The sequence below is a fragment of the Aspergillus uvarum genome (genome assembly GCF_003184745.1).
Source record: "Aspergillus uvarum CBS 121591 unplaced genomic scaffold BO82scaffold_2, whole genome shotgun sequence".
Taxonomy (NCBI): Eukaryota; Fungi; Ascomycota; class Eurotiomycetes; order Eurotiales; family Aspergillaceae; genus Aspergillus; species Aspergillus uvarum.
In genome coordinates, this window is record NW_020291299.1 from 224009 (window position 1) to 250822 (window position 26814).

The window sequence follows — 26814 nt, forward strand, 5'->3', positions numbered from 1 at the left end:
GACGATCTAGCCAACAGTCGCAACTTGGACACTGCGCGTAACCCATCATCTCGACTTCCACCAAGATTCCCACCTGGGGTCTTTTTGCACCAAACACAATGGTAAATGCACCAGAAGAGCAAATCCATTCAGAAATGGTATCATCTGAGGATTGGATACTGCAGGAGGTCCTGGTCGAGTCCATGCCTTCGGACTTGGATGGATATAGCGACCTCAAATGCGAGATATGTCACAATCACCAGCATCCGGTTCAGGGCACTTTACTCTGGCGGTGCTCAAGGTGTAACGGGATGCATCATGATGAGTGCATCGTCGCCCAGCCAGAACTCGACGATAACGGCGTTCCCACCAGATTCGGTTGTACAAAATGTAGAGCCCCTTGGTTTCTGCGCAGCGAGCTCTGTTGCGCTGGGGATGAAGACGGCGAAGACCACGGGTCCGAGGGGGACGAGGGAGACGACGGTCTTAATCGGCAGGAGCAGCATGAGCCACCTGTCACCTCAGAGGTGCAGCAAGGCCGACTTTGTCTTAAGGTTCCTATGCGCTATCGACTGGATCTATCTGACAAACACTTCATCTGCGAACTGTTTGGTCCAGGAGATGCTCCATGTGAGCAAAGATTTAGCTGCAAAGTTGATATAGAAAGCCACCAGAAGAGCCACCACGGTGGCGTGCCGTACTACCCGTGTCCACACTGCCCTTTGTGGTACTATAGTGAAAGAGGTATCCGCTATCATCTCAAAGCTAGGCATAGCACAGACCCTGCCAAATGTGGGTTCTGTCGTATGTGGTTTCCCAATAGAGCCGCTCTAAAGGTTCACTACTCTGAGCAGCACAGGCTTCAGAGCTGTCTTCAGTGTGGTAAACGATTCATTGGTTTGGATGCTCTTCAATTCCATACCGCCACATATCATCGCGACACGCAATAGCGGGATAACCTAGCTGCTCGTGTCAAGCAAAACTTCAGACACATCGAGTCGGCAGGAGCCGAATTATTGAACGTTTTTTTGATTTATGACCCTCACTAGTCAATTCTTATATAACCAGAAACTTTTACAACCATTACATGATAGCCAGGTGGCTATATGTACTACGGCTAAGTATTAACCTTTTCACTCGGGTGTTGATCAAACTTCGATCCATTTCAAAGGTTCACTACTCCGGGTGACTTCAAGTCTACCAAGCTCTTCTGAGTCAGTTCTATATGCTGTTACTCTATATCAGGCATTCCAAAGAGCACTTAAAGAAAGCATGAATACAAACATGCTCAGAGCCATTCAGAGGTATGCTGCGAGATGACCAAACGGTGTAGCTAGTTGCCACCCTGTTGCTTGCTTGTTTCTCTTTCTTTCTCATTCCCCATTTCTATGTACATTAGTATAAGCATTATTCAGGGAACTGGTTATTACCTCAGTATAATAAGGAATTCACATCCGTCTGTCCTGATGGGGTGCAACATGAGGTGCAAAGAAGATCGCGGATTGGCCCGTGTTATCAATTGTAAAAGCCCTACATGGTTAGCCCAGGTTGCACCCACATCTGTCGAAATTCTCAAGCTTCTTTCCCTGTCGTCGCGAATTTGCGTCAATTACTATATCTGGCAGCTCAAAATCTATCTTCAGCTACTCTCGGCACCTAGGCTTGACTCTTTGGCTAGAGTGCTGCCCCAGTACTAATTGACCTAGGTACCAAGCTACGCAGCAAAAATGCGCTCCACTTGAGATGGGTACAATTCCCATGGCTTTATTAGTCTCTGGACGAAGAAAATCAGACATGCATTCTTCCATGCAATGCGATGTGTTGTTAGCAAGCTCGACCAAGGTTGAAGAACAGAAATGTTGGAGCATTTCCCGCTATGAACCTAGAGCTTGTTGAAGAAATAGCCTTGCTTACTTCCAGAAGGTGGCACATAAGGGGTCACATCAGCAGATGACTGATCACTATGTTGGTGGAAGTTCATGTCATAGAGTTCGATATCCATTTCTGGTGGCAGTCTTGGGTGGAATGGGCTGATGGAAAGCATCAGAGGAGAAGATGTAGGACATATCCTGTACAGTGATTCTTCGCAGCTGTCGTTACTGTGCGACTTGGTAGACGGACAAAAGAGTCGAATCAGGAGAAGAAGCTCTGTTCGAGCGCTGAGTCTTGTAACCATGCCGCGGAGTCCCGTCAGCATGTGCATCTCAGACTAGTCAGCTGTACTGTCATAATGAATGAAACATGGCTGAATTTGCTACTCAAATCCGAAGGCAACACCGCGAGCAGACAACAATAGTGACCAATTGGGTTTTCAGCTTTTATCTGCATCCCTGCATAAGGTTCATTGCTAAATATTATTTAGGATTAACCGTGAGGTACTGATACTAGCCTGTATACACCTGCCCACAATGCATTGGTATTACGCCTTATTCATAAAGGCCTCGAACCCCATCAGCCATTTCCCCTCCCAGCCATCCCATATTTGTCATTCATGTTCTCAGTTACCACTACTATGTCTCCAATGAGTGACCCACATCCGCATGAGACGACGGCCCTGCTTCAAGATACGCCCGAGGAACCAATTCAAGCCCAAGACACCGCCATAAGTCCCAGCAGTTCCTCATGGGTCACTCTCGTCGTGTTGCTCTGCGGCGGTGCCGTCCTGTTCGATGTCGCTAACAGTCTAGGCTCGGCCGCTCAAACTGCGATCACGGAAGACATTGTGTGTAAACATTGCTATTCCACTGCGGTGTCGGGACTGCTCGATGCGGACAGCTGCACAATTGAACCGATCCAAATCGAAATTGCCTTGATTACCGGCTGGAAGGATACGTTTGAGACAATCCCCGGTGTGTTGATGAGTTCAATGCCGGGAGGTACTTTGACGCTGACTTCTGCGTAGGAATCCTTCTCGGGGTCCCATTCGGTATGCTGGCCGATCGCTACGGGGACAGACCGTTGGTTTTGCTCACTTTACTCGGATGTACCCTCAGTGACAACTGACTGAGAGTGGTGTGTAAGTTGTCCTCGGTGGTTCGCGGCCACGTTTGCAGCCGAAGCGCTGATTCACTTCTATCCACAGTTTGGTTCCACGACACTTTGCCCCCGCGCGCTATCTGGTTCTCCGAATTGTTCCAGATTCTAGCAGGCGCCGCGGATAGTGACCTCGCTATGCTTTTCGGCCGTGGCCCTTGTCTGCCCGGCTGAGAAATGGTACGATTCTTCGGTGCTTCTCAATGAAAAGACATACTAATGCTAATAAATTAGAACACGTTCAGAACGACAGTCTTCTCGTATATGACAGCCGTTGCCATGGTCTCTGATATCATTGCACCACCGATCGGGGCGGCGCTGATGTCTATCGATCCCTGGGTGCCTTTTCTTGGGGCTTCCGCGGTCGGCGTGATCGCATTCCTATGGAGGCTTGTTTCTATTCCCTCGCCTCTACAACTGCCAAATCACTCATTCGGAACCTGGCCCCAAGGGCAATGACCAGTCATCTACGACATGGCCCGCTATCAGCCGAGTGCGACCGTTCATTAAGTGGCTGTCGCGCAATGGGAATGTGCTGCTGGTTGTCTTCGGCTTCTTCATCGCGCTGCTGGGACGACAATCCTTTGCCGTGCTACTCCAGTATACGTCCAAGAGATTCCACGTGTCTTATGCAGAGGTATACCTCATATCCTACCCCATGCTAAGATCACGCTTAATGCTAATGTTGGTAACAAAAACAGGCATCATACTTCATGCCTCTCCGCGCCGGAGTGAGCCTGCTCTCTCTTTTCCTCCTCCTCCTCCTCCTCCTCCTCCCTGCCGTGACGTATTATCTCGATCGTAAATGCGAGTGGCCGACCGCAGTGCGCGACAAGCGTCTCACCCAAATCAACACCCTGCTCATGACGCTGGGCAGCCTGGCCATCTTCTTCGCGCCGACGTTGCCGCTGCTCGGCCTCGGGACCGTGATCTTCAGCTTAGGGTCTTCCTCCCTCGTGACCGCCGGACCCTAGTGACTGCGCTCGTCCAACCTCGATCGCTGAGCACCGTCTACACTCTCATCGGGGTGGTGAGTTCAACCGGTATGTTGATCGTGGGCCCTCTTCTAGCAGGCATGTTTCATCTGAGAATGGTGCTAGGCGACGTCTGGGTAGGCTTGCCCTTCTTGGTTGCTGCCGGGTTCTATGCGTTGGCGCTCGCCGAGATACCTGCTGTTAGGGTTGGGGCTGAGGGTAGGGAATGATGTGTGCGATTGAGAGTGTCGTTGTGGAATTTCTTCGGTAGAGTTCTCTGTGTACAGTACATTGCCCATTATCTTCCTGTCAACTCCACATTTACTCCAACTGTCCGAGCTTCGAGAAACCCGCGCGATCAAACTCGTCCACAACGTCCACTAATCTTCCATCTGCCATGACCGCAACAGCATCCCGCCCAGGGCTCAGTTGCTCCACCAACCCTCCAACTCTATGTGCAACAACAATCACAGTATGCCCCTCCTGCGTAAACTCCTCATCAATAATCCGATGGATCGTCGCCTCCGTCTCCGCATCAAGCGACGAAGTGACCTCGTCCAGCACAACCACGGGCTTGACGCCACATCCCCGAAGCACTCGCGCCTTGATCAGCGCGCGGCACACCGCGAACAGCTGGCATTGGCCGACCGAAAGCTCCGGAAACGACGAGACGTTTCTGTCCAGCACTGGGTGCTTATTGCCGTCTCCCGAAATGTCGATAATAGTACCCAGTGTATCCTCCCCAACGGGCGTCTCAGCCGCGATAAAGTGTTTCCACAGTCCCGCTTTTTGCGATGCAAGAGCAAGTATCTCGTCGGATGCGGTGGAGTCGGGGTCGAGGTTGAAGCGCAGCGTCTCGTGGGGGAAGAGTAGGGCGTCCTGCGAGACGGCGATGAAGCCGCGCTGACGGAGGAGGTCGAGTCTCACCTGTCTTATGTCCAGACCGTCGAGTTTGATTGTGCCGGATTGCAGCTCCAGGAGGCGCAGGAGAGTGAGGACCAATGTGCTCTTTCCACTGTATTCACATCAAATATGTCAGCGTGATGCACGGCAATCGGGGAATAGGTATTGACTCGCCTCCCTGTCCGACCGCAGATAACGAGTTTCTGGCCGGCGGTGATCCTCAGACTCAGGTTCCGGAGAGCAAAGGCGTCGGATTGGCCGCTGGCGCTTTTCTTTCAGTGATTATTTAGCACTGATGGTCGGGTGTATACACTTACTGGTAGGATGCGGTAACATTGTCGAATTCAATCTTCCCCTTCGAAGGCCAGTTGGGCGGAGGATCAAGGCTCCCAGCATTTCCGCCCTCGGTCGGGGTGAACTCCTCCAGCGATTTCAGTCTCGCGATCGCACCCAGAGAGGTCTCCAGGTTCGTCCAGCTGACCACCAGACTGAGCAGGGTCGTGTTTGTCACGAGCATCACGTTGAGTGCGATGCCGACTTGCGCGCCGCTTACTTGTCCGCGCCATGCGACCGCTGTAGCCACCACGATCGTGGCCAGGGCAGCAGCCAGCAAATCCAATACCAGACTCAGCCACCGCCGCAGACACAGTAGAAGATACTCCGGCCGCTGCGCATGGTCCAGGTGCTGGATATTGTCGCGAATGGCAGCGTAGGTCCATCCGTACGCGCGGATGGTTTCGAGCCCGTCGATCTTCTCCTTTAGTTAGAAAACATGCAACGTGTCGGAAGCGGGGCCAAGTACGCACTGATTCCAGAAAGCTTGAGAAGACGCCCGCACGCGATTCCAGCTCCAACAAGCGGAGTTGTCGAGAAGTCCGGAGGTAGACCTTCTGTACGAAGTAGACAAGAAGCCCGCAAGCTGGGAGGGATACCGCGAGCCATTTGTCGGCGATGCACAGGAGGGTGATTTGCATCAGGAGTTTGAATATCTCTGACTGAGTGGTTAATTGGGAATACTCGGACGTCGGGGGCTTAGGGCTTACGAGTCATGACAGTCTGGAAGGCTGTGGGGAGTTGCTTGTCGATGAGCTGGATGTCTTGGCTGAATCTGGGAAACATCAACATCTATTGATCGATACTCACAAGAAATAACCTATACCTGTTCAAGATTGACCCGTTGTCGGTCTGAGAGAAATAGGACAAAGGTGCACTGGAGAATATTTAGAATTGTCTGGTATATCTCTTTGGAACAATGAGAACCGATGATACTGACCTTGCGACTATATCCAGAAGACGCTGATGTAGCCGTTTCCCAGACTGCGGTGCAATCCGAATAAAGAGGATTCTTTTGACTGTCAGCACCAGAACATGGTTTTCAAAGCTAGAATAGACTTACCCCATCATGACACTAGTTGACATCCACGACATATTCGACAGAAACAGAAATCCACACACATAAAACGCGGTGTGCCTGCCGTCGGACTCGGTCCACAGTCGCAGCCAGTACTGCGGGAGCGTAATGAAGATACTGTATGATGCGCTCGTGGTAATCAGAAGAATGAGGTTGATGGTATCGATGAATCTCAGATAGTATGCTGTGTCCAAGTCAGTAATGTACTGAGTCGCGGATTGTACCCTTACCGTAGAGAGCAGGATCCCCTGTCTGTCTTGCAAGATCCATTTCAGTCTCGTCTTTGGCTCGCAGTTGAGCGCCAAGCGCCTCATATTTGGCGGTCAGAACAGCATTGTTTGGCGTGCGTTTACTGCCTGAGAACTTCTCGATGGATACAGCTTTGATCTTCAGATTTTCCCAGCGTCCCTGGTCTACAATCCGATGCTCGCCGAGAACCACGATGTAATCTGCAGATTGGAAGTACTGAGCTGCCCTGCAGTCAGCAACTGGACTCGTAAAGATGTACTTGGTGGTGTACCTGAGTTTGAGACAAGAACAGCAGTAGTATTCAGTGTTCGAACAGGTCCGTCGGGCCCAAAAATGTTGTCAAAGACCTTCTGTTCCGTGTCGCCATCAAGGCCGCTGAAAGTGTCGTCAAGTAGGAGTAGATCGCATTTGGCAAAGAGGGCCCGTGCAAGTGCCTGGAAACATTAGCCAAGGAATTTTTATGTGCATGCAGCAAGCATACCACTCGTTGTCTCTGCCCACCCGACAGATTCAGCCCACCACTGCCACACACAGTCTGATCTCCACCAGAAAGTGAGTCGAAGTCATGGGTCAGACAGCATATTTCTGTGACCTCATGATACCACTTCTCACTTTCCCGCGTCTTCGCCACCGTAGCACCGTAAATTGCCTTTTTGATTGTCGCGTTAGGTAGCCAAGGCTTCTGTGCACAATAGGCTATTTTCGGTGCGGACACACTGATCGAGCCATGGGCAGGGACAACCTCTCCCAGTATAGCGCGCAGTAGGCTCGTCTTGCCACTGCCCGTTGGGCCGGAGACAATAACAAAGGATCCCTTGGCTATGTCGAGGTTAACGTTCTCCAAGACTGGAGGTTCATCACCGATACGCAGCTGGTTGATTTGCATAGCCTCGGCTGGCTCTGATATCTCGCCAGTGACCCGATCAGCAAAGAATGTATCATGTGTTTCCTTTGCTAGTACCGCACGATTAACTGGTAGGTTTTCGTGGAGTAGAAAGGCTTGAATTCTTTCAAACCCCGCGAAAGCGGCTACTGCACGCGGAACAATTGTCATGACCATATTAGCAGGATGTGTGATCATGCTCAGGATGGCCATAGTGGTGAATGCCGTCTCAGTATCCAGCTTGCCCCCGCGAGCGACCGCGATGAGAGCATAAATCACCACAGTGATAGCGGGGGAAAATATTCCAAGGGCGTTGGCTGTTTGCCCGTTAGTTTCAACACCAATGTCGAAAGGGGATAAAGTGTGCGTAACAAACCTGATGCATTGTAGTATACCATAACCCATCGCAGTTTCGACGCAGCCAGCAGCTCTTTCTCTCGCAGCCATTGAACGCGATGGGTGAGATTGTGTTGAATCCCAAGCATCTTGACTCCCTTCATCGCACTCAGTAGAGAGCTAGTAGCGCCTAGCCGTTGCTGCGTAGCTGAATTCCAGGCTTTTTGCCGCGGCTGCAGGTGTTTTGCGACGAATCGGCTCATGTGCGAACAGACTAGGACACCCTTAGCCGCAGACTCGAAGTAGTGGAAATACGCACTTACGGTATATAAGAAAAAGAGGAAGGGGCCAGATCCAGCCAACCTGGCTGGCCAGAAGCCCGATCCCGATCAACACCTCGACGACCTGAGCCCATGTTTCATGAACCATCTCCGCGATGCCATCGAGACTGTCTGCGTCGGTGCTCATGAGCGTGGTCGCCTCGCCGTTGTTGTAAGAGATGCTGGGCGACTTCATGGTTTTGTCGTGAATTAGACCCACCAGGGCGCTGTTCGTCATGAGTTTCAATTGGTTGATGCGGTGTCGGTATACAGCGGTCGAGAGCTGGAATGAGACATTAGATCAGGGGGGAAGCTTGAGGGCTGGAGGGAGAGCTACAGCGAGACCACCATAGATCGCAAGGGCAGACACAATGAGCACAGCCCCGCGCCCACTGCCACTGCCTGTAAAGTCTGAACTAACGTATCGGATGGACTCTTTTATCAGTTTCGGCTGAGAGTAGCGAAAGGCGAGGAGAGATAGCCGTGGAACAACAGCTGCGAGGAAGGGTCTTTTGAGGCATTGGTACAGAGCCATTGGCAATGTCCGCTTTGTCTCGGGTTTGACTAATGTGATTTAGCAAGATGCATGTGTTCGCTCAAGGGGCATACACAGACCACGCTGAGACCATGATTCCAGTATTGATTCCCGTGTGATTGCTGGTTTCATATCTTGACGCAGTGTTGGCACGTGTTCCTGGCTGAGAATGCTCCTGTATCCTTGGAGAAGGATGGGATTGATCCATAGAAACAAAGTCCTGCTGATGAGACCGCGGCAATCCTCTGGGGACTGCTCTTTGTTCACACCGTCCAAAATCGAACATCGAGGGGTGCAGAGCTCGATGATGAAAAGCGTCGTATGCATCAAACAGCGAGTAAGGGTCACATGTGAGACATTGCCATTCGACTCATCAGGGATTATCCTCAGGTAACCGACGTCGCATACAACAGCTGCTACCAAGTAGACTAACACTGGGACGGAGGGTCCATAGCCTCGTTGATGCTCCTTGTATAGGAGCAAGCCTAAACTCAGCCCAGCAACAATAGACGCGAATATTGAGATCAAGATTTCAGTCTTATCTTCGAGGTCAAAGGTCGAGATTTGGACCCAGTAGTAAGATAAAACCACAGACAGGGAGATCGCCAACAGCTAGCGTGTTGTCTACATTAATTGCGCATTCCAGGTGCTGTACAAAGTGGAAGATACTGACGGCTTTCAGACATCCCAACCAGCGTGAAGTATTCCGAGTACCAGATCTATAAAGCTTCCAAAGCCTGAAGAGAACGATCAGGACAAAAAGCGAGGCACAAGTTGTGAATACGAGAGATATGAGCTGCGTGGCGCTCGAAGTCATTGTGGCTAGGAAAGACTGAATGAACAGCCACAAACAAACATACTGTGAGGGGCAGGCCCTTGGCATGTTATAGAGCAGATTGGCGGTGTGTGATGCTGACGCCTTTTTAGCCTTGATTTGTGAATCCGATCATCTTAGTGGTTGGGTCGTTTAGTTCATTTGCAATTGATAACGAAGAATATTGCGTCTAAAAATAGCAACATACGGGAAACGCAGTCTCCGTGTGTATTTAAAGTTCTACTCTAGACTTTTCATGCGACTTTTCTTCAAGCTTTCTTGGCAATTGCAATTGTAACTTTTTTATACTACTAGATCCACCCTACATAACCATCTCGCGATTTTCACTTATCCAAGTACGTACACAATAATCCAGACCAACCGCCTTAATCGAGCGCATAGGGACAATAGTCAGGGGAGTGTTTCATAGCTAGCCGCGCCGTCAGCACTAGCGAAACCCACCCCTTGGCCCGCTCAATACCGCAATCAGCCCTAAACCGCCTCAAAAAGCCCCCATCCGACGCCAGAACCGCAGGATCGTGGTCAGCAAATCGGCACTTAGCGGCGCATACTTGATCTCCGGGGCATCCTTGAGCGCTGCGAGGGTATTGGAGCAATCGTACCAAGGAGTCTGCCGGCTCGTTTGAAACCGCGATAGCCCACTGATAACGGGCTCCTGCAGCATCGGGAGGAGGGGGTTCAGCGGATTGTCCTGATCCTCAATCTCCTGGAGCTCGCGAACCCAGTCCCAGTAGGGAAGCAAGCGAAGCGAATAGCCTGCTTCGACCAGAATCTCATACGTCTTCTCCATATCCACGGAAATTGCGGGCGAGGGCGGCACCAGGCAGTACGAGCGACCGAAGCTGCTCCTCTTGAAGGCGATATGCAATGTCGCATCGCAGACGTAATCCACCGTGACAAACTCCATGCGCTGGTTGGGGAGATGCGGGAACGCTCCGAGGCGAATCGATCCCATGAACAGGCGGGACACGAAGTCATCCGGATTGCCGGCGCCGTGTCGCGTGTCCCCGATGACGAACCCGGGTCGATAGATCACGGCAGGAAGGCCGCGATCGCGGGCACCGCGGACCATCTGCTCTGCCACCCACTGGCTGGATGCGTAGCCAATGTCGAATGCAAGGGACCCGATATGTGGGAGAAGAGGTTCGTCTTCCAATAGGACCCGTGTCCCGTAGATGAGACCGGTAGCACCCCACGCGTCGAGGCTGGACATGTAGTGGAAGGCTTTCCTACGGCCTTGCGCAGCCAGCTCAAGAAGGTTCTTTGTTCCTAGAACGTTGGGCTCGAAATGAGCCGAGTATGGCTCGCAGTAGTTGACCTTTGCCGCGATGTGAAAGATCGCGCTGGTCCTGTCCGCCATTTGGATGTACTCGCTGACGGATAACCCAAGGTCCTTCTGTGTGATATCGCCTTCAAGGACAGTCAGCTTGTCGAGGTGATCTGACACTCGTTCGTGAAACTCATAGCGTCTGAGAGTGTGCTCGACGCGCTGACGGGGTGTCTGGCCGCTCTTCGCGCGCGCAAGGCAAACAACCTCCTGCACCTCCGGCATATTGAGAAAGCGAAAGAGAAAATGGGCCCCCACGAACCCCGTGACACCGGTCAAGAAAAGACGTCCTTCCCCGGGGGCAGTCCAGTCTATGACCGAGTCCCAATCCTGAGCGGACCAGGCCGGATTGATCTTCAGATCATCGGTCAATCGGGCGTCGGCGATCCAACAATCGGCGTCGTCGGGAGCATTGCCCCCCTCGACAAATTCGCCCAGATAGGCGACCAGCTCGTGGAGACGGGAGTTCTCCACCAGTCCTCGCATGGAAATTGTTCTGCTCGTGTGCTCGCGGAGTTTGGCAATCAGGGCCGCCGCCTGCAACGAGGTGCCCCCCAATCGGAAAAAGTCATCGTCTTGGTTGAAAGATGATTTGTTGAGCAACGAGGACCAGAGGCCCCTGACGATGGTGGCGGTGTCACGCCTGTCTTTAAATTCGGACTTCTTGTGCTCTCGCTCCATGAGGTATTTTTGAATTAAGGCCTTGCGATCAATCTTCCCGTGATCGTTCAATGGGAACTCCTGGAGAAACACAATATCGCTTGGGATCATATATCCAGGCAGCCTCTCCCCAAGATATTCCTCCAACGCTCCGAGGCGTAGAGTATCGGCGATTGCTGGAATGACAAACGCAACGATGAACGCACCCACAGTCACGCTGCTTCCGGGTACCTGAACGACGACAGCCCCCACGAGCTGACCGCTAGAGAGTAGCATATGCTGGATCTCTTCAAGCTCCACGCGGAAGCCACCCTGTTTGACTTGAAAGTCCGTGCGTCCGGCGAACTCGAGAACATCTACCTCGCCTTTCCGCCATTTGGCTCGGTCACCGCTCCGATAGTACCGCAGGCCATCTTCGAGCTGCACGAACCGATACTGATTTTCCTGGGGGAGGCCGACGTATCCACGTGTCAAGCCGGGCCCAGTGAGGAGAACCTCACCGACGACGCCCGGGGTGGTAATGGTACTGAGATCCTCATCCACCAAACGAAGGCGCCCATTGCCAAAAGGTTTCCCGAGACCGATGTTATCGTACTTGAATTCTGACGGTGTGACCAGGTGCATTGCAGCATGTGTCGTGATCTCCGTCGGGCCATATGTGTTCCAGAAGTATTTTGGCGGCTGAGACGAATTTACGACAGCCTTGACTGCTGCTAAGTTGGCAGCACTTCCGCCGATCAGAAGATGCTTGACATTGTGGAAGGTGGTCGGGCAGGCGTGGGCGATGATCCCGAACAAGGTGGAGGTCAGATAGATGACCGAAGGTCTCTTCTCCGCGATAAACTCGCGGAAGGTGAAGGGGTCTGTGACCACCATGCGAGGCACGATCACAAGGGTTGCTCCTCCGACCAAACCGGTGAATATCTCAAAGAGGGAGATGTCGAATCCGGGGTTGTTGATTACGGCGACTTTGTCGGTTGGGTCCAGTATTCCGAGCGGGCTCTTGGACGCTAGATGTAGGATGCTTCGCTCCATAACCTGCACCGGCTTGGGCTTTCCGGTAGATCCAGAGGTATACAGGATGTGAGTACGATAGTTGGGGTTTTGGCATTCAAGAAATGAGCATTGGTTGCCATTGACACCGTCGGCACACCCCGCACGATCGGCGTCATGGCCTTGCCATTCTTCGCCATCGACAGTGATGGGAAGGACTGTGAATTCACTGTCCAGAGGAACGTCTTTCGAGTCTGAAAGAACATATTTTGCGCCCACATCCCTCAGGATACTCATAAGGCGAAGCCTTGGTGTACATGTAATCAAGGGAATACATGTCAAGCCAAGGCGTATGAGAGCGAGCTGAGCGACGACAACCTCAACCCCGAGATTTGCCAAGATGCAGACTGGCTCTTCATGCTTGAGATCGTGCTCCGCGAGCATCAAGGTGAGACTGACCACCTTTCTCTCAAGCTCCTGATAAGACAGCTTGCGGTTGCCATCTTCAACAGCTGTCGCCTGGGGAGTTTTCGCGGTGTGAGATGAAATAATCCTGTCGATAGTGGATTGAAACAAGGAACCCATTTTCGATTTCGGTCAGCAATAAAATCTCAAGCTTTGTTCTTCAATCTTGGGTTCTTCAGTCGGCTTTGAACTTGGGCTGTGGATTGATCAGTGTGAAAAATTCCAGAGCTTTGAACGGAACCTGAGGACCAAGTCCACTTATACCTTTGCGCTCAGCCTCGACGTTGCCAGCGTATATGCCTTTTCAGCATATGCCATGATTCTCTTTGGCTCAGAACCAGGAATTCTCTATCTCTGTTTCAATTACACAGTCTACTAGTCATATGATATTCTGTTACGTATCGCAGGTCTCAATAGCATCATTGTAGCATTGGTTTGAAAAGCTTTATGGTTTGTGGCGTGCCATGACGCCGTGCATAGTCTTTGAGGTCTGACCCCATGACCAGAGGGGTGCGACAAGAATAGAAAATAAACTACAGGCTTGACTGTAGTGCTTGCAGATATCATCACTCATGCCACAACATTGAAGCTATTCAAACTTTTTTTATACCACAGAACTGGTGTGGACAGCAAAACTTTCATAGTCATGCTAAAAGAGCCTATGCCAGGAAGGGCAAGACCCGCAAGCCCTGACTTTGCCGCATCCAGACTTTGATACGAGGCAGGACACGTGTGGGCAGTTCCAGATCGCAGCGCATAAGCGTTCACATGTTTGTTGATTGAATGGTAGGGTTCCATGATCTGACGCCGGGAAGTCGGACACGTCACGAAGCTTTCGAGAACTTTAACCCCAGCTGAACCATGAGCATGTGTGTCCTGCAAGATGTGTATGACAAGTTCTTGTCATCTCGGATTGGCGACCTGTATGTAAGGTCTAACTCTACAACCCAAGCTTATTTGCGGTTGTTGACCATTGTTCACGCGGCAGCTTGCGATCGCAATGGCCTAGACGCAGCGCCACGGGTCTGGCTAAGTCAATCCAACATAAAACAATCTCCACGTCTAGGGCATGCGACTGCAGTGGTCGTGATAACATTTGCTACTGGATAAAGAAATACCGCGCATCACAATTGGGCCTGGCTTGTCATGAGTCTCAGCCTCCCAGTCACTGTCTGTCGTCGCTGAGATTTACTTGTTTCCGCGCTGTCAACAGTAACTGCCTTCTGGGCTCATTCGTTAAGGGGCATCTTCTTGGTTGAATTGGCATCATGCCAACGACAAGTTATCATACTTCCATGTTGACCGCGACTGAATCTGGCACCTACGTAAATAAGCGGACCATCTACAAAGTATGAACTACGGACATAGTTCGTTGCATATGACCAAGAGTAAAAATGTCTCATTGGAATGGACCAATCAAGGTATATGATTAGCGATATAGAGCCCTTGAAATCCCAAGAAATAACTCTTGACTGTTCGGCAAAAAGGTATCCAAGGTATCCGGTCACCCCTTGGAGAGAATGGCAGGGTTAAGTCCTTGTTGGGTGATCTGACACATCCCGCACCTCGAACACACTTTGTGAACTGTTTGGGGTTTGGAATGGTCGAATCAATTCCAGGAAGAGCGATGCTCAATGCCTGAACTGCTACATTGATGTTGTGTTCTGCGATGTTTGGAGTAGGCCATTGTTTGCACTATTCGTTCGTCCCCGGGAATTGATCACGATATGCGACCGTGACGGAAATAACCCTCACCGTTCAGCCAAAAGGTAACTTAAATGCAGCAACAGATACTTTGTAATACCTTCATCCTTTCTGTGATTTCTTTGCCCATAGTTGTTCATAGTAGTCTAGAGCACACTCAGGAGGTATCCGCTATCAGAAGTAACAGACAGAAAGTCCTAAGCCTGAGGTGTTTTGCCTTCCAGCAGGAAAGCCTCCTGAATGGTTTAGCCAATCTCCAAGGGAGAACTTCCCAGGTACAAGACCCTGTTCGCTACGCTCACTGGTCAATTTTTAACTAGGGAACTTGGATCTCTTGTTAGCGAGCTCTGCTTATGAATTGGTTGCTTGTTGGGGCGCACTCACTCATCTCCTCACAACCTCGGGATAGCTTCGAGCATAGTTGTGAAAGACCCGTGACCCCACGGTCGGAAATCGTTCATTCTCGCGCAGTTACTCGTGAAGCTCGTAGTTTAGCTTCCCATGCTGGGCTCGAAGCTCTTCCTTTAGCGTCTGCAGATAGGGCGGTGGTGGAGGTATCCAGGCACAGGCGGACAATCGATCCAGGTCCCTTGGGCGTTCTGCACCTGCAGCGAGATATGGTCAGTCAATTGGCAAATGAGGGTTGCAAACGCAGTGTCCTGGTGGGCACCCAATGCCTGCACCGCTGCCGGATCCGCATCGGCAGGCGGAGATGGGTACTTGATCATCCGTCCACGATACTGCTGCTTGGCATCGAACAGCTGGTCCAACAGACGGTTGTCAATCCCCATCGCTTTGGCGGCCAGCCCGCGGACGGTGTTTGCGACTCCCGCTACCTCCTTGATCGGCTGTTGCACGAGAGGCGCAAATTCCGGCAGCGACCCCTCGGAAGGCCACTGTGTTGGACCCAGCAGATTGCAGTACAGCGGGCCTTCGATCTTGGCGTTGAACTCCGAGGCGACGGTCAGATGCTCGTGTCAGTCTGCCTTGTTGCGGATTATCTTGGTTTCCACCAGCATTAGCGGATGCCAGAGTTCAGTGCACGGCATCGAGAACGTCACAGGACCGACCATTGCCACCGTGCCCCTGCGAATTCGCTTCGAAAATACGGATACCGTGGAGTCTTTACTGCAAAGAATCCAGCAACAGACGATCGATATGATTCCATTCGAGCAGCCCGGTCTGCAAAAGTTCCGGCGACTCGGCCCCGACGCGGCGAGGGGGTGTCAATTTCAGACCTTACTCGTGGTACAGCCCGCTGCGAAATAATCTCAGGACGGCAATCCAACCATGATGAGGCGGGTTTGGGATGAGCCCCGAGTTGCAGAAAGGCTGACAGCCTTCAACACGCATGCCACTATTATTAAATGCTTGCTACAGCCAGAGGTTATTTCGCTACGTGCTGGCTTTGATCTCCACATAATCGAACCTGATCAAGCAGAGCAGATGCTTGACCAATTGCCCATGTCCTCCAGCGCTCGATGACCGCTGCGCCGTTGTCAACCGTTGCAGAGATCAACGCAGTCAGCGAGAAAGATGAAGCAGATATCTGGTCATGGAATGCAGAGGTTCCACGGCCCGCGGGAGTATCCATCAGTGGCGCCATGATGGATGCATTCCAGAAGCACCAGCCAGACTCCCCAGCAGTCTGCGCTTGGGACGGTAATCTCACCTATTAAGAGCTGAGCGAGCATACGCATTCTCTAGAATCTTAGTTACTTGCCAACAATTTTCGACCTGGCGATTCCGCTATCCTGTGCTTCGAAAAGTCGAAGTGGATGCCAGTAGCCATGTTGGCATCGATCAAAGCGGGTGGTGTCTCAGCCGCATTGGATATCACACAGCTTATCCATTAGGGATCTCCGGGCCTATGATTATTTCCTCGGGGTGGAGGAAGTTGAGGATCGACTACAGGTGGAATTCCAGTGGTACGATGGTAGCGTGAACGAGGCCTGCGCCTTGCGACTGCTGGGCTTATTTATCAATAGCCTTGGAGGACTGGCACGGCAAATCTAACAGCTGAGGGCGTGATTTGATATTCTTTCAATACACTCATAGATAATAGACTGAAGTGGCCGTACGTTCTTCGCGTGGTGGATGTTGTTGTCTTCTTTTCCGGTTTCATTGTTGATGCGAGGCGTGTGGGGGAGACAAACAGTGCAAGCGAGACAAACAGGGCAAACAGAACAGACACAGAGACAGTGTGCGGGGTCATGCCCATCATGTGACTCAATGGAGCAAGACATATAGCTGCCAAGTATTTGTATAACAAGCCCTTCACCTTCATCGTTATTCAGTACACAGGCTCAGGCTGAATGAAAAGCTTTAATAAAACTAGCACCCATACTATATTCCGGCATATAGAAAAGATAAACAAAACTGTTCAATTGTTCCAGTCACATGGTGCGCCACCAATATATACACTGGAGACTGAACCCCCACCACATTCAAATTATTTTTATCACATTAGTATGCAGACATTATATAACCCTAATCCAAGGTCTAGCTTAGCATTCATTAAGGAATCTCAACGCTCGAGAACTATGACCATTAAGTCCCACCTTATACCTCACAGTCAACCTCTCTCCTCATCATGTCAACTCATTCCTCGGTGTCCCCATGAGCTCACTAACCGGCCGCAGACTATCCCCCCTCTCCGACTGGGCCTCCACCGCCGCCGGGAGCTCCGCAATCAGCGTCTCTGCCCCGGACACCCGCGACATCCGTGACCCGTCAAACGGGGATTTCGGCTGTTCAGCCATTGGTGGAACAGCATAGTACAGATGCTCTGAACTCTGCTGCTGCGATGGCGGCAATGGTAGCTGTGCAGACGATCCACCCTCGCGTCTCCGTCGCTGCCTACGGCGGTACATGAAGATCAACGCCCCGGCTAGTGATAGCGCCAAGACCCCCAGCGGGACTCCGAGCCCGAGTCCTACTTTCTGGGCGGTGGTGAGGCCTGTCTTTGCGATGGCTGTGGGTGTTTCGTTGGCAGTGGAGGACGATATCGTCGCCGATGCTGGCTCCGCGGTTGTGGTTGTAGTGAATGAGGATGCTTTTGTCGTTGTTAGAAAGGCGGTAGCGGAGGAGGTCGCGGTCGAGGAGGATGTGCCACCGAAGTTGTAGGAGGTCGGTGCTGGGTCATTGGTGTATCGCTTGCTGACGCCGATGATGACGCTGGTTAAGTTTGGGGGGTTGGGAGTGCCGTCGTCCGTGAGGGGGACAAGCTCAAATACACAGCCCGACTCCTTATAATTGTCTCGGGTGGCGTTCCAGACGTAGCTTTGTGTGTCGGAGACATTGGCTTTTGATTATCTGTGTTAGCGGTGCTTGTGCTTGTGTCTAGAAGAATTGAGGCACTGATAGGGTTGAGGGACATACATTCTAGAAGAACGGCCGTGGAGCAGACTTCGTAGAGCGAGATGCGTGGTGACACCCAATCCCAGGTGACATTGACCAGGTCTCCGACAATGAATTGATACACATCATCGGTTGGGAAGGTGAATCCATCGGCGTGAACAAGACACAGTTGCGAAGTAGAGAGAAGCAAGAAGAGTAGCAGGCTGCTCCACGCACGCCCTGGGAGTGCCATCTTGCGTCAGAAGTATTGAGTGCCAGGTAAAAAGTGGCACGACCAGCAGCGCCGTAGGGTCTTTTAAGACGTGGGCATTCCCTTTGGAGTAATGATGGAGGGTACTCCGCCTCAGCCGTTGCGCAGGACTAGCAGCTCGTCTATTGTGCTCGGGTAACCGGTTTTCACATTGTCTACGCCCGCAGCCATGCTAGGCCATGCTCAATTTAGCCATCGAACCAGGATATCTATAGCTCGCCTGTATTGCCTGTCTGCCATTGGGGAAAGCTGCGAGATAGGCCAACGCTAGTGTTCACTAAGAACATACCCCTGTTGTTGGGCTGAGCCGGGGTTCCTTCCGGCTAAACAAATAAACTGTCCATCTGGGTGGTTTCTCCGACGGTGTTGGAGGGGTTTTGAACCGGTGATATGCGGTATAGAGAGTAGAAAGATAGAAACTGCCGGAGACTATCATGAGAGCTTGTTGGCTGACCTGGAGAGGGGATGATACCGAAATAAGGGTTAGGTGCTGGTCTCGTCCAAGGTGAGGTTACAGCCACGGGTCCTGGCTTAAGCTAGAGTTCAGAAAAGGCTACTGCAAGTGAGCGATCCCATGACAAGACAATTCTAGCTAGTGCATCTTTATTAGGCGAATTGTCTGGCTGGTTGACTACTGCTAGTGCATGAAGGCTAGTTGACCAATTACAGATGAACAGTGTGGGTAAGTGGTGGTTGCTCAACTTGACGGCGGCAGCCTGCGGCCTTCGCTAATTCTCGCAGTTAGCCTGACGTAGTCAGAATCCAAGCATCTTCCACCTCTTTGATGCGTCCTCACAACTAATAAGAAAAATTGCTCGCATCAATAGGATGGGATATTCCATGCCTCAGGCAATGATAGTGGAAAACAGAGAGCACAACCAAAAAAGATGGAGCTGCGGGGAATCGAACCCCGGACCTCTCCCATGCTAAGGGAATATTATACCACTAAACCACAGCCCCAATTGTTGAAATGCGGACTCCAACTTGACTTCCTGTTCCTTTGCAATGCTAGGGCTAATACAATCGGCCAGAACACAACTATCCTTACGATGAACAAAAATCATATATTTTGAGAACCGGTGAAACTAGATGCAGTTTACATACAGGGTATTTCACATCTCTCTTAGACTACTAGCACGACAAGTTTATCATAAACATACCTTTGCCTAGAATAATTGGTTAACACTTTACCCTTGCCTAAATATATATATTGCCAACAATTCTGGCCACCTGACCCGGATGGCGTTGGAGTGTCCATTATTGGGGGGTAGAAATAGAACACTGTCAAATCTGATCTGCATAAGGTCTTGATATCCTACCGACAGGATCTATTTGATCATGGTCTCATCACACCCCACCATCAAGCCCTCTTCACATCCCCCACCACAGCGGCAGCCTCGACATCGAGCATCTCCCCTCCCGGACTGGACCCCCCCGACTCCACCTCCCCGCTGTACTTCCGCCTCCTCAGCCCCGCCAAGCTCACACTCCCCCCATCGACAAGATACATATACCAATAATATGTCCCTGTGCGTAGACCGTCAGCATAACCCACTACCAGAAACCCGAGCAAGAAACCTACCCGCAAAAAAGCCACCACCGAGTATATTCCCAATCAAGGTCGGTATGATCCCCTTCCAGATGTACAGCCCCACCGAGAGCCCTGGGGCCTCCAACCAGATCCCCAGCGGGATGAAGGTCATATTTGCGACCACGTGGTCAAAGCCCATGGACACGAAGGCGAAGATGGGCCACCAGATGCCGATGATCTTGGACGCGAGGTCGCGGCCCTGCAGCCCGAAGAAACAGGCGAGGGAGACAAGCCAATTACACCCGATGCCGCGGAGGAGGATCTCGTGGAAGGACGGGGTGAGTTGCTTCTTGGTGGCGTAGTCGATGGCTTCGGATTTGTAGGGGTCGGCGGTGAAGATGCCTCCATCTATGGAGGGGTGGGAGTGGAGGTTAGTATCAACATAAAAGGTTAGGGAGTAGGAAAGAACGCACAGCCGAAGATGATGGCGACGACGAAGAGAGAGCCGCACAGGTTGCCCCAGAAGGTGACGAACCAGTGGAGGAGCATTTTCCACCAGGGGAGTTGGCGTTGGAGGGCAGCGACGGTGGTGAACTACCAAGGCTGGAGGTCAGATTTTGTGCAGGCACCAGCTCGGAGAGGGATCGAGAATACCATGAAAGAACCAGTGCAGAGGTCAGCTCCAGTGAGGATGATCATGCACAGACCGTAGGGAAAGACCAAGGCGCTGATGGTGCGGAGCAGCCCGGGTGCATTCTCCGTGAACCAAGGCGAGGAATTGGTGCTCAAGGAGGTTCCGCAGGCAAAGGCGAGCAGGGAGCCAGCTGATACAGCACTGAAGAAGACCTTGTCCAGGCGCATGTGGCCCTTGGTGGCGCCGGTGCGGGCAATGAGCTCGACCACCTCGGCGGGGGAGAACGAATCCAGGCTGATGGAGGACATGGTGAGTGAGGGAACTGGGGGACGCACACTGAATTGGAAGGAAGGGATGAGCAGCGAGAGCGGGTATATGTACGCAGGATTATTGTGAGCCCTTGGTATGCGATCGCTTGGCTGTTTCCTGGCCGGAACCCCACAGCATTATGGACCTCTCTGCGGATACGAGCAAGACCGATGCGACGAATGGGCAGTGGGGTGAGTTATTGGATCGTCGGGGAAGTCTTCTCGGCTAGGAATAAGGTTCGGATCCGGGCATGCAGATCAGAGATAAGTGTCGCAATCCGACAACTCACAACGCTGAAGCTTATCTAGTCTGATGGGGGGGTCTCCGCGGAACGACGGAAGGGGACACCGTCTTGACCCAGTTACCCCAACACAGTCCCCCTCATAGGCCCATTCTGATAGCGAGATAGCTAGTCGAGGACCTAGGGGAAAACTAGTCGTATATAAGCAAAGGCTTGCTGTACCAAGCTATATTAAGCGGGTACCCCCGGGGAATCCCTCGGTTGCTTGTCCCCAGATCTGCAAACTCTGCACACATTGTGGAAGACCTGCCTGTTGTGCTCTTTCCAACATCTTTACAGAATCTTTTTTTTCGATACTGACATTGTTTGTTTACGTATCATGGATAACATCCTTGGTATATAATATGTGTCAGCAGGAAAACAAGCACATACGACCATAGGGTGTGGAAAACAGGGCTTCCCGTCCGCTCAGCCGTACTTAAGCCACACGCCGGGAGGTTAGTAGTTGGGTGGGTGACCACCAGCGAATCCCTTCTGTTGTATGTTTTTGGCCGCATGTTTATTTTTCTATTCCATTTCTTAATATGATTTCAAGCAGTAGTATGAGTTAACACGAGTTTTTATAGAGTACATAAAACCCATCTATCAGATATATAGACTTGGCCCTGTAAGATCCATGTAATCTCCTTCGAACTATCGACATGTGCATACGTCTAAGGAGCCTCAACCTCTCCGAATAGCGATGCGTCCACAAACCCTAAATTCCCATGCCTTGGTGCGCCTGCACCGAGAACACCAGCGACACCGTTGGCTCCGAAACCGGACCCAGCCTCTTCCGCACCGTCGCCGCGTTCGTGACCTCCAAGTCCGCTTCGAGCACCAGCACCGCCAGGAACACTTTCGCCTGCTGCATCACATAGCCGCTACACGGGCAGCGTCGGGGTTCGGTCAGAAACGGCAAGTAATTGCACTGGCCTTCGAGCGCATTCCCGCGCAGCCCCTCCCACCGCTCCGGCCGAAACTCCGCGGCATCCGCGCCCCAGACCTGCGGCTCCCGATGCAGCATGTCGAGCGAGACGGCCACGCGCGCATCCACGGGCAGCACGACGCCGGTGCCGGATCGGGTCTTCAGGCCAACGGCGCACTTCAATGGCTCGGGGCGTGGTGGGGATGGGCGGGTACAGCCGCAGGACTTCGTTGACCACCGCGTCGAGGTACTGCTACTGCTACTACTACTGCCACTAGCACCATTGAGCATTCGACATAGCAAGATAAATAACAAAAAAAACCATTTTGTGTTTGTTTTCTGTTGCTTTATCGTGTAATACTGATGGAAATACGTGCTCAAAGAGGAAAGCTTGATGCCTTGAGATTCATGAAATTGGTAAGGAAGGAAGAGATCTCCACGAATTCGTGGTGTTTACATACTCGCAGTTCTGATTGAAATCATGTGACCTCGCTGAACCGAGGCGTTACACGCGCAACGCCGACATTTTCAGTGAGTTGAACTTGGGGGTTAAGGAGGATAGGAGGGGTAATGTTACCTACCCCCTTGGTGGAATACATAGACAGTAGACAGTACCTGCCAGCAGCCAGTATACACTGAATGTCATCCGGAGATTATCCAACTGATATCATCCTCCCCTGACAGGAAAACAATTCCAACAGAATCTTTAAGTTCTTGTACAATCGTTCGTGCGGACGCAGTAAGATGAAACATCCTATTTAACCATATCTGCCTGCAAGCCTTTTTTTTTCTGAAGATAGAGAGAGAGAAATAAGAGGGAAATACAACTCAGCTCTAGGGCGGACCTAATCTCAATGCTGATGACCGTGGTGGTGGTGACGGTGGTTGTCGATGTGCCTTTTCTATCCCAACCTTTTAATACCTAAGGTTACAGACTTGAAATGATTGTGTTGGACCGAGCGAAATTCGCATATGATAGAATCATACACAAGATGAATTCCCTCGGGCACCACAAAAAAGAAGAAGAAACAAATAAAGAAAAAAAACAAAGCAACGGCGAAACTGTACTCATGCTTAGAGTAATACTCTTGCTACTACTACTACTGCTACCACTGCTCATCTCCGTGAAGAACGCCGGTGTTGATATACTGATACTAGAGCTGGCAGGCGAACCAACCCCTGCGACAACGGTAGAACTGGCAGCAGCAGAAGCAGCAGCAGCCGACAACGACGGAGGGAGACAACTCCCGCAGACGCCATATATGAAATGCTGGGACGGGAACGTGGAGAGGGCGATCTTATAGAGTTGGCAGTCCCCGCCTCGCATGCTGTACAGCCACGCGTGGCACTCGGCCAGGCCGTCACAGTAGCCGCCGCAGGCCGATCCGTTGTCGTACCGGGGGGCCAGCGCGAACGGCGTGCCGCTGAACACCGCCATCGTGTTCGCGGAGACCTGGTCCAAGCAATTGTTGTTGTTGTTGTTGTTGTTGTTGTTGTTGTTGTTGTTGTTGCCTGAGACACGGCCGACAGCCTCGCTCAGGAGGACGAGTGAGAAGAGAGAAGAAAGCCTCATCGTTGGATCTTTTTTCTTTGGAGAAAGAGATAAGCTTGTTGGGCTGGCGGTGAAGGGTAAGTTGAAAGTGAACTTAGGCTAGACTCTAGTAAAGAGAAGAAAAGAGGACAGACACTCGAAGATGGTAAAGGATTCTAGGTTTGGGTGAGCGAAGCTTTTGCAGCGAGACGATAGATATAATGGCAGTATCATGGATAGCATACATAGGGGACTGTCTGAAACTAGAAGAGTTGTTTCGCGTTCGCTGTACAGAGGAGCCGGGGCATTGGTTCTGCTGGATATCCAGCTGGTCACGGAGGAAATCAGCTGCTTCCTCACCTCTCACCCCCTTTTGCATATCTTGCGCAAGTTGGCTCGATTTGTCCAATCTGATGGCTCGAATGTACCTGTACGCATTACCATGTGGAATCGGTAGAGGCAAGAGCCACTTCCCTCGATCTTAGCACCGGGCTGAGGGTCTCCTTTCGGCCTACGGCCCAAGTTCCTAGCACGGTCCCTGCACCATCTAGGAACCCATTTTTGCTTGAAAACCTCAGGGAAGAAGATCAAGCCGGCAGAAACAGACAAGTTGCTAATCAGTGAATACATCCTTGACCCTTGTGAAAGATTATCGAAAAAACGAAATGGGGCGTGCCTATACCCAGGCACCTAGGGCTAGATGATAGGTGGGGTGAACCACCGGCTAAAGATTCAATCTCGTGGGACGTTGGGACTAGCTTTCCAATAGTTCCTATGTGTCAAATTGGTAGCGGGATAAGGAGAATTTATCTACGAGTCTTATCCTCGAATCAGATTTCAGGAGATTTGCCCGGGCCGTCGCGGAGGGATTCAGGGACCGGCCTATCCGGTCGGATCGCGAATTGCTCCTGGGGCCATGTCGGAGGCAATAAAATACGGCTCGACACCGGAGTCCGGACTGTAATCTTCAAAAAGTGGATTTGCAATGGAGCCGATAATTTCGGGGATCAATAATTGCTAGCTAGGAACTTGGTACAACATCGTTCCGGTAGCCAAGAACAGACAAGACCCTGCCAGAAAGGCTTGTAAGCACAAGCCCCTTAGCACAACGGGCCTTGGTTTGCGCGCTCGAAATCTCTGTAAGTTGAGTGTTTTGAGAGGGCTAGGGACTTCCCCCGTTTTGTGGGGATCGGAGTCAATTTTGGGTACTTCTACAGCACCATACAATACATTTTATACGAATCATATTCGTCGAGAAGTGAAAATGTAAAGGGACATGCAAATTGTTTCTCTTCTCCCTGAAAGCACGACAAACGGAGACCCCCACCCTTTCCCTATCGCATTCCCCCCATGTGACCGTCATCCTACTAAACAGCTATTAATTTTAACCGTCGTCCCAGTATTCGCCATTTTCGTTCATGGGCCATTTGTGCCTCAGCGCCCGGTCCGGAGGAAAGGACACGCTTGCTCCGCGTCCGATCACTCGTAGAGACACCCCCAGCGCCCTGAATCCCTCCTGCATCCCACGCAGTCGGACTTCCCAGGCAGGGTCCGGCTTCGGAGCCTCCTGCTTCGTTGATGATGCCGCCACCTCTCGGTAGTGATGGCGCTCCTTGGGGACAAATTGACAGAAGAGGCGTTACAGGGCTGGCAGCCCGCACTCCTCACAGCGAAATCAGAGTAAGTCCTCGAGCTCACTCGCCAGCACCCACAAGGCCTGCATGAGGCAATCTTCAATGTATAGGTGCTGTAATAAGGACGGCAAGAGGGCTCAAAGGGGTTTCGCGGGCTCCAGCGCGCAGTTGCTGTAAAAAGGCAGCAGGCTGCTCCATCCTATATACACCGTATAAAGATTTAAAAATCCTGAGAGATTACTACAGAAGGTCGGCTGGGGACTCTCCGCATCCTGCTCTACCTCACACGCCACACCAGTAAAGGCTATATAGAGATGGCAAAGGGAGGCTCGCAACCTTTAGAGCGGACGGTAGAGCTGCGAAACATCCACCCAGCCACAACAGGTCCAGTTTCAATCCATCTCTACAGTAAACAACTCAAGGTTTGGGCACCATTCAAGAAATTGGGGAAGATTCGAGAGGGCATCTAACAGCCCCTGCAAATTAATATGCGTAAATAACACAGATATTAGCATCTGACCCCAGAGCAGCTAACAGGGCAGGGAGCTGTCACAGGGGTTGCGGATGTAGAGGCTGCGGAGAGATAGGATATATAAGTAAAGCAGCAATCACCTTAGAGGCACGGTATTAGTAGCGCCTTTATCCCACCATACCGGTCCGTCGCGGAGGGAGACGTGCGAGAGCCGCGGGAGGATCCCAAGCACCGGGTTTCTCACCTAGTGGATCACGCGGTTAAAGTGTGTGGTGTATCCCTGCGTCAGGGGGGTGTGTTCAAATTCAAACTGCATGTATTCCTCCAGCACGCGGATAGCCAACTGCTTAAGATGGTAGACCTGGACCAACAGTAATACCAGCCAGGTATCTTTATAGTTCCACAGCTGTCGGTAGTTATCTTGTCGTTCTTAATCAGACCAGAGATCTCTGCGCCACGCGCGGTACTTGCGGCAATACTTATATTTGATATCGCCGTACAGCAGTATCAACATACAAAGTTTCGCCTCCGGCAGGGCCGGGAGTACAGCACACATCCTCCACTTCTTACAATAACTTAGGTACAGAGTTAAGGACCGGATCAAGAGCGCAAGGCGTGGATTTTCGATCATCGCCTGGTAGAATCGCCGCACGGGATTCTTGTGGCTCCCCCCCACAAGTCTGTATCCGTCGTCCCAATAAGCATTAAAAAAAAGGACTACTTAGTCATAAAGAACAGAGATGAAAAATAAATAGAAGTCTTTTAATACGAGCACCAACTGAGAAAGATCCTCGGTATTCAGAAAAGATACCACCTGGAGAACAATCTTGTCAGGGAGTGGGACGAGCATCGTGTCAACAGTATTGGACTAGAAAGTCGTAATACAAGGAAAGACGCACTTAACAAGTTGCCGAATCCTAAGCAATTATGTACCAACTTAGATTCGAGGTGCTGAGTAACTTAACATGTATCAATCAAAAATTTAGTTTAAAATTCAAGTACTAGTCTCGGAAACTAGAAAAGTCCCAAATTTCAAAGGAAACCAGCAAAAACAGGTACGAGAAAGTGGGGCTGGCGCCGTTGACACGGCTACAACTTCTAGTTTAGTGTGAATGAAGAACTGCGAATAGGGGCAGGCAGCCGAATATTCTTCGCAGAATCAATGAGGAAGACACTTCTCCTGGTACATGTGTTTTCCTGCCGTAGAATGTCCCGGGTATGTGTTATGATGATGTATTAAACCATAATCCACCCCAAAACCACAAAAGCGCTATCCGA

General features: G+C 51.4%; 9 protein-coding genes and 1 non-coding gene across 10 annotated transcripts; 2 read left to right on the forward strand and 8 right to left on the reverse strand.

The window, feature by feature from the left end:
- Positions 1–98: 98 nt before the first annotated feature.
- Positions 99–1100, forward strand: BO82DRAFT_360469 (uncharacterized protein; the record flags this gene model as incomplete). The annotated part of the gene is made up of 3 exons (XM_025636765.1): positions 99–609; positions 716–783; positions 1074–1100. The coding sequence occupies 3 exons, from the start codon at positions 99–101 to the stop codon at positions 1098–1100; spliced, it is 606 nt and encodes a 201-aa protein (XP_025496930.1).
- A 1391-nt stretch (positions 1101–2491) lies between these two features.
- Positions 2492–4216, forward strand: BO82DRAFT_379892 (MFS general substrate transporter; the record flags this gene model as incomplete). Its single annotated transcript, XM_025637715.1, has 7 exons — positions 2492–2828; positions 2882–2971; positions 3062–3139; positions 3266–3405; positions 3464–3649; positions 3714–3985; positions 4018–4216. 7 exons carry the CDS (start codon positions 2492–2494, stop codon positions 4214–4216), a joined length of 1302 nt encoding a protein of 433 aa, XP_025496931.1.
- Positions 4217–4253: 37 nt separating this feature from the next.
- BO82DRAFT_379893 (putative ABC transporter) lies at positions 4254–8950 on the reverse strand (the record flags this gene model as incomplete). Its single annotated transcript, XM_025637716.1, has 15 exons — positions 4254–5001; positions 5064–5150; positions 5207–5640; positions 5696–5880; positions 5933–5997; positions 6049–6099; positions 6163–6234; positions 6286–6484; positions 6531–6770; positions 6821–6983; positions 7031–7749; positions 7809–8042; positions 8092–8371; positions 8426–8652; positions 8704–8950. 15 exons carry the CDS (start codon positions 8948–8950, stop codon positions 4308–4310), a joined length of 3897 nt encoding a protein of 1298 aa, XP_025496932.1. The 3' UTR covers positions 4254–4307.
- Positions 8951–9939: 989 nt separating this feature from the next.
- Positions 9940–13035, reverse strand: BO82DRAFT_428119 (NRPS-like enzyme; the record flags this gene model as incomplete). Its single annotated transcript, XM_025640414.1, has 1 exon — positions 9940–13035. Exon 1 carries the CDS (start codon positions 13021–13023, stop codon positions 9940–9942), a length of 3084 nt encoding a protein of 1027 aa, XP_025496933.1. The 5' UTR covers positions 13024–13035.
- Positions 13036–15131: 2096 nt separating this feature from the next.
- Positions 15132–16213, reverse strand: BO82DRAFT_397311 (uncharacterized protein; the record flags this gene model as incomplete). Its single annotated transcript, XM_025638918.1, has 2 exons — positions 15132–15578; positions 16037–16213. 2 exons carry the CDS (start codon positions 16211–16213, stop codon positions 15132–15134), a joined length of 624 nt encoding a protein of 207 aa, XP_025496934.1.
- A 751-nt stretch (positions 16214–16964) lies between these two features.
- BO82DRAFT_428120 (uncharacterized protein) lies at positions 16965–18280 on the reverse strand. The gene is made up of 2 exons (XM_025640415.1): positions 17989–18280; positions 16965–17911 (listed from the first exon to the last, which is right to left on the reverse strand). Exons 1-2 carry the CDS (start codon positions 18197–18199, stop codon positions 17199–17201), a joined length of 924 nt encoding a protein of 307 aa, XP_025496935.1. The 5' UTR covers positions 18200–18280; the 3' UTR covers positions 16965–17198.
- Positions 18281–19105: 825 nt separating this feature from the next.
- On the reverse strand, positions 19106–19177 carry BO82DRAFT_t19. Its single transcript has one exon. It is a non-coding gene; the product is annotated as a tRNA-Ala (tRNA).
- A 400-nt stretch (positions 19178–19577) lies between these two features.
- On the reverse strand, positions 19578–20839 carry BO82DRAFT_324972 (formate/nitrite transporter family protein; the record flags this gene model as incomplete). The annotated part of the gene is made up of 4 exons (XM_025632848.1): positions 20403–20839; positions 20222–20342; positions 19800–20156; positions 19578–19744 (listed from the first exon to the last, which is right to left on the reverse strand). Exons 1-4 carry the CDS (start codon positions 20688–20690, stop codon positions 19578–19580), a joined length of 933 nt encoding a protein of 310 aa, XP_025496936.1. The 5' UTR covers positions 20691–20839.
- Positions 20840–21523: 684 nt separating this feature from the next.
- On the reverse strand, positions 21524–22238 carry BO82DRAFT_412509 (uncharacterized protein). The gene has a single exon (XM_025639841.1). It carries the CDS (start codon positions 22188–22190, stop codon positions 21690–21692), a length of 501 nt encoding a protein of 166 aa, XP_025496937.1. The 5' UTR covers positions 22191–22238; the 3' UTR covers positions 21524–21689.
- A 495-nt stretch (positions 22239–22733) lies between these two features.
- BO82DRAFT_412511 (uncharacterized protein) lies at positions 22734–23472 on the reverse strand (the record flags this gene model as incomplete). Its single annotated transcript, XM_025639842.1, has 2 exons — positions 22734–22801; positions 22986–23472. The coding sequence occupies 2 exons, from the start codon at positions 23470–23472 to the stop codon at positions 22734–22736; spliced, it is 555 nt and encodes a 184-aa protein (XP_025496938.1).
- Positions 23473–26814: the final 3342 nt, after the last annotated feature.

Excerpts from the sequence above, each read along its gene's own strand:
- BO82DRAFT_412509 (XM_025639841.1), bottom strand. The coding sequence starts at position 22,190 with ATGCTCAATGGTGCTAGTGGCAGTAGTAGTAGCAGTAGCAGTACCTCG.
- BO82DRAFT_428120 (XM_025640415.1), bottom strand. The coding sequence starts at position 18,199 with ATGGCACTCCCAGGGCGTGCGTGGAGCAGCCTGCTACTCTTCTTGCTT. Across the intron at positions 17,912-17,988 it reads CACGGCCGTTCTTCTAGAAT|CCAATGTCTCCGACACACAA; the intron begins GTATGTCCCTCA and ends GATAATCAAAAG.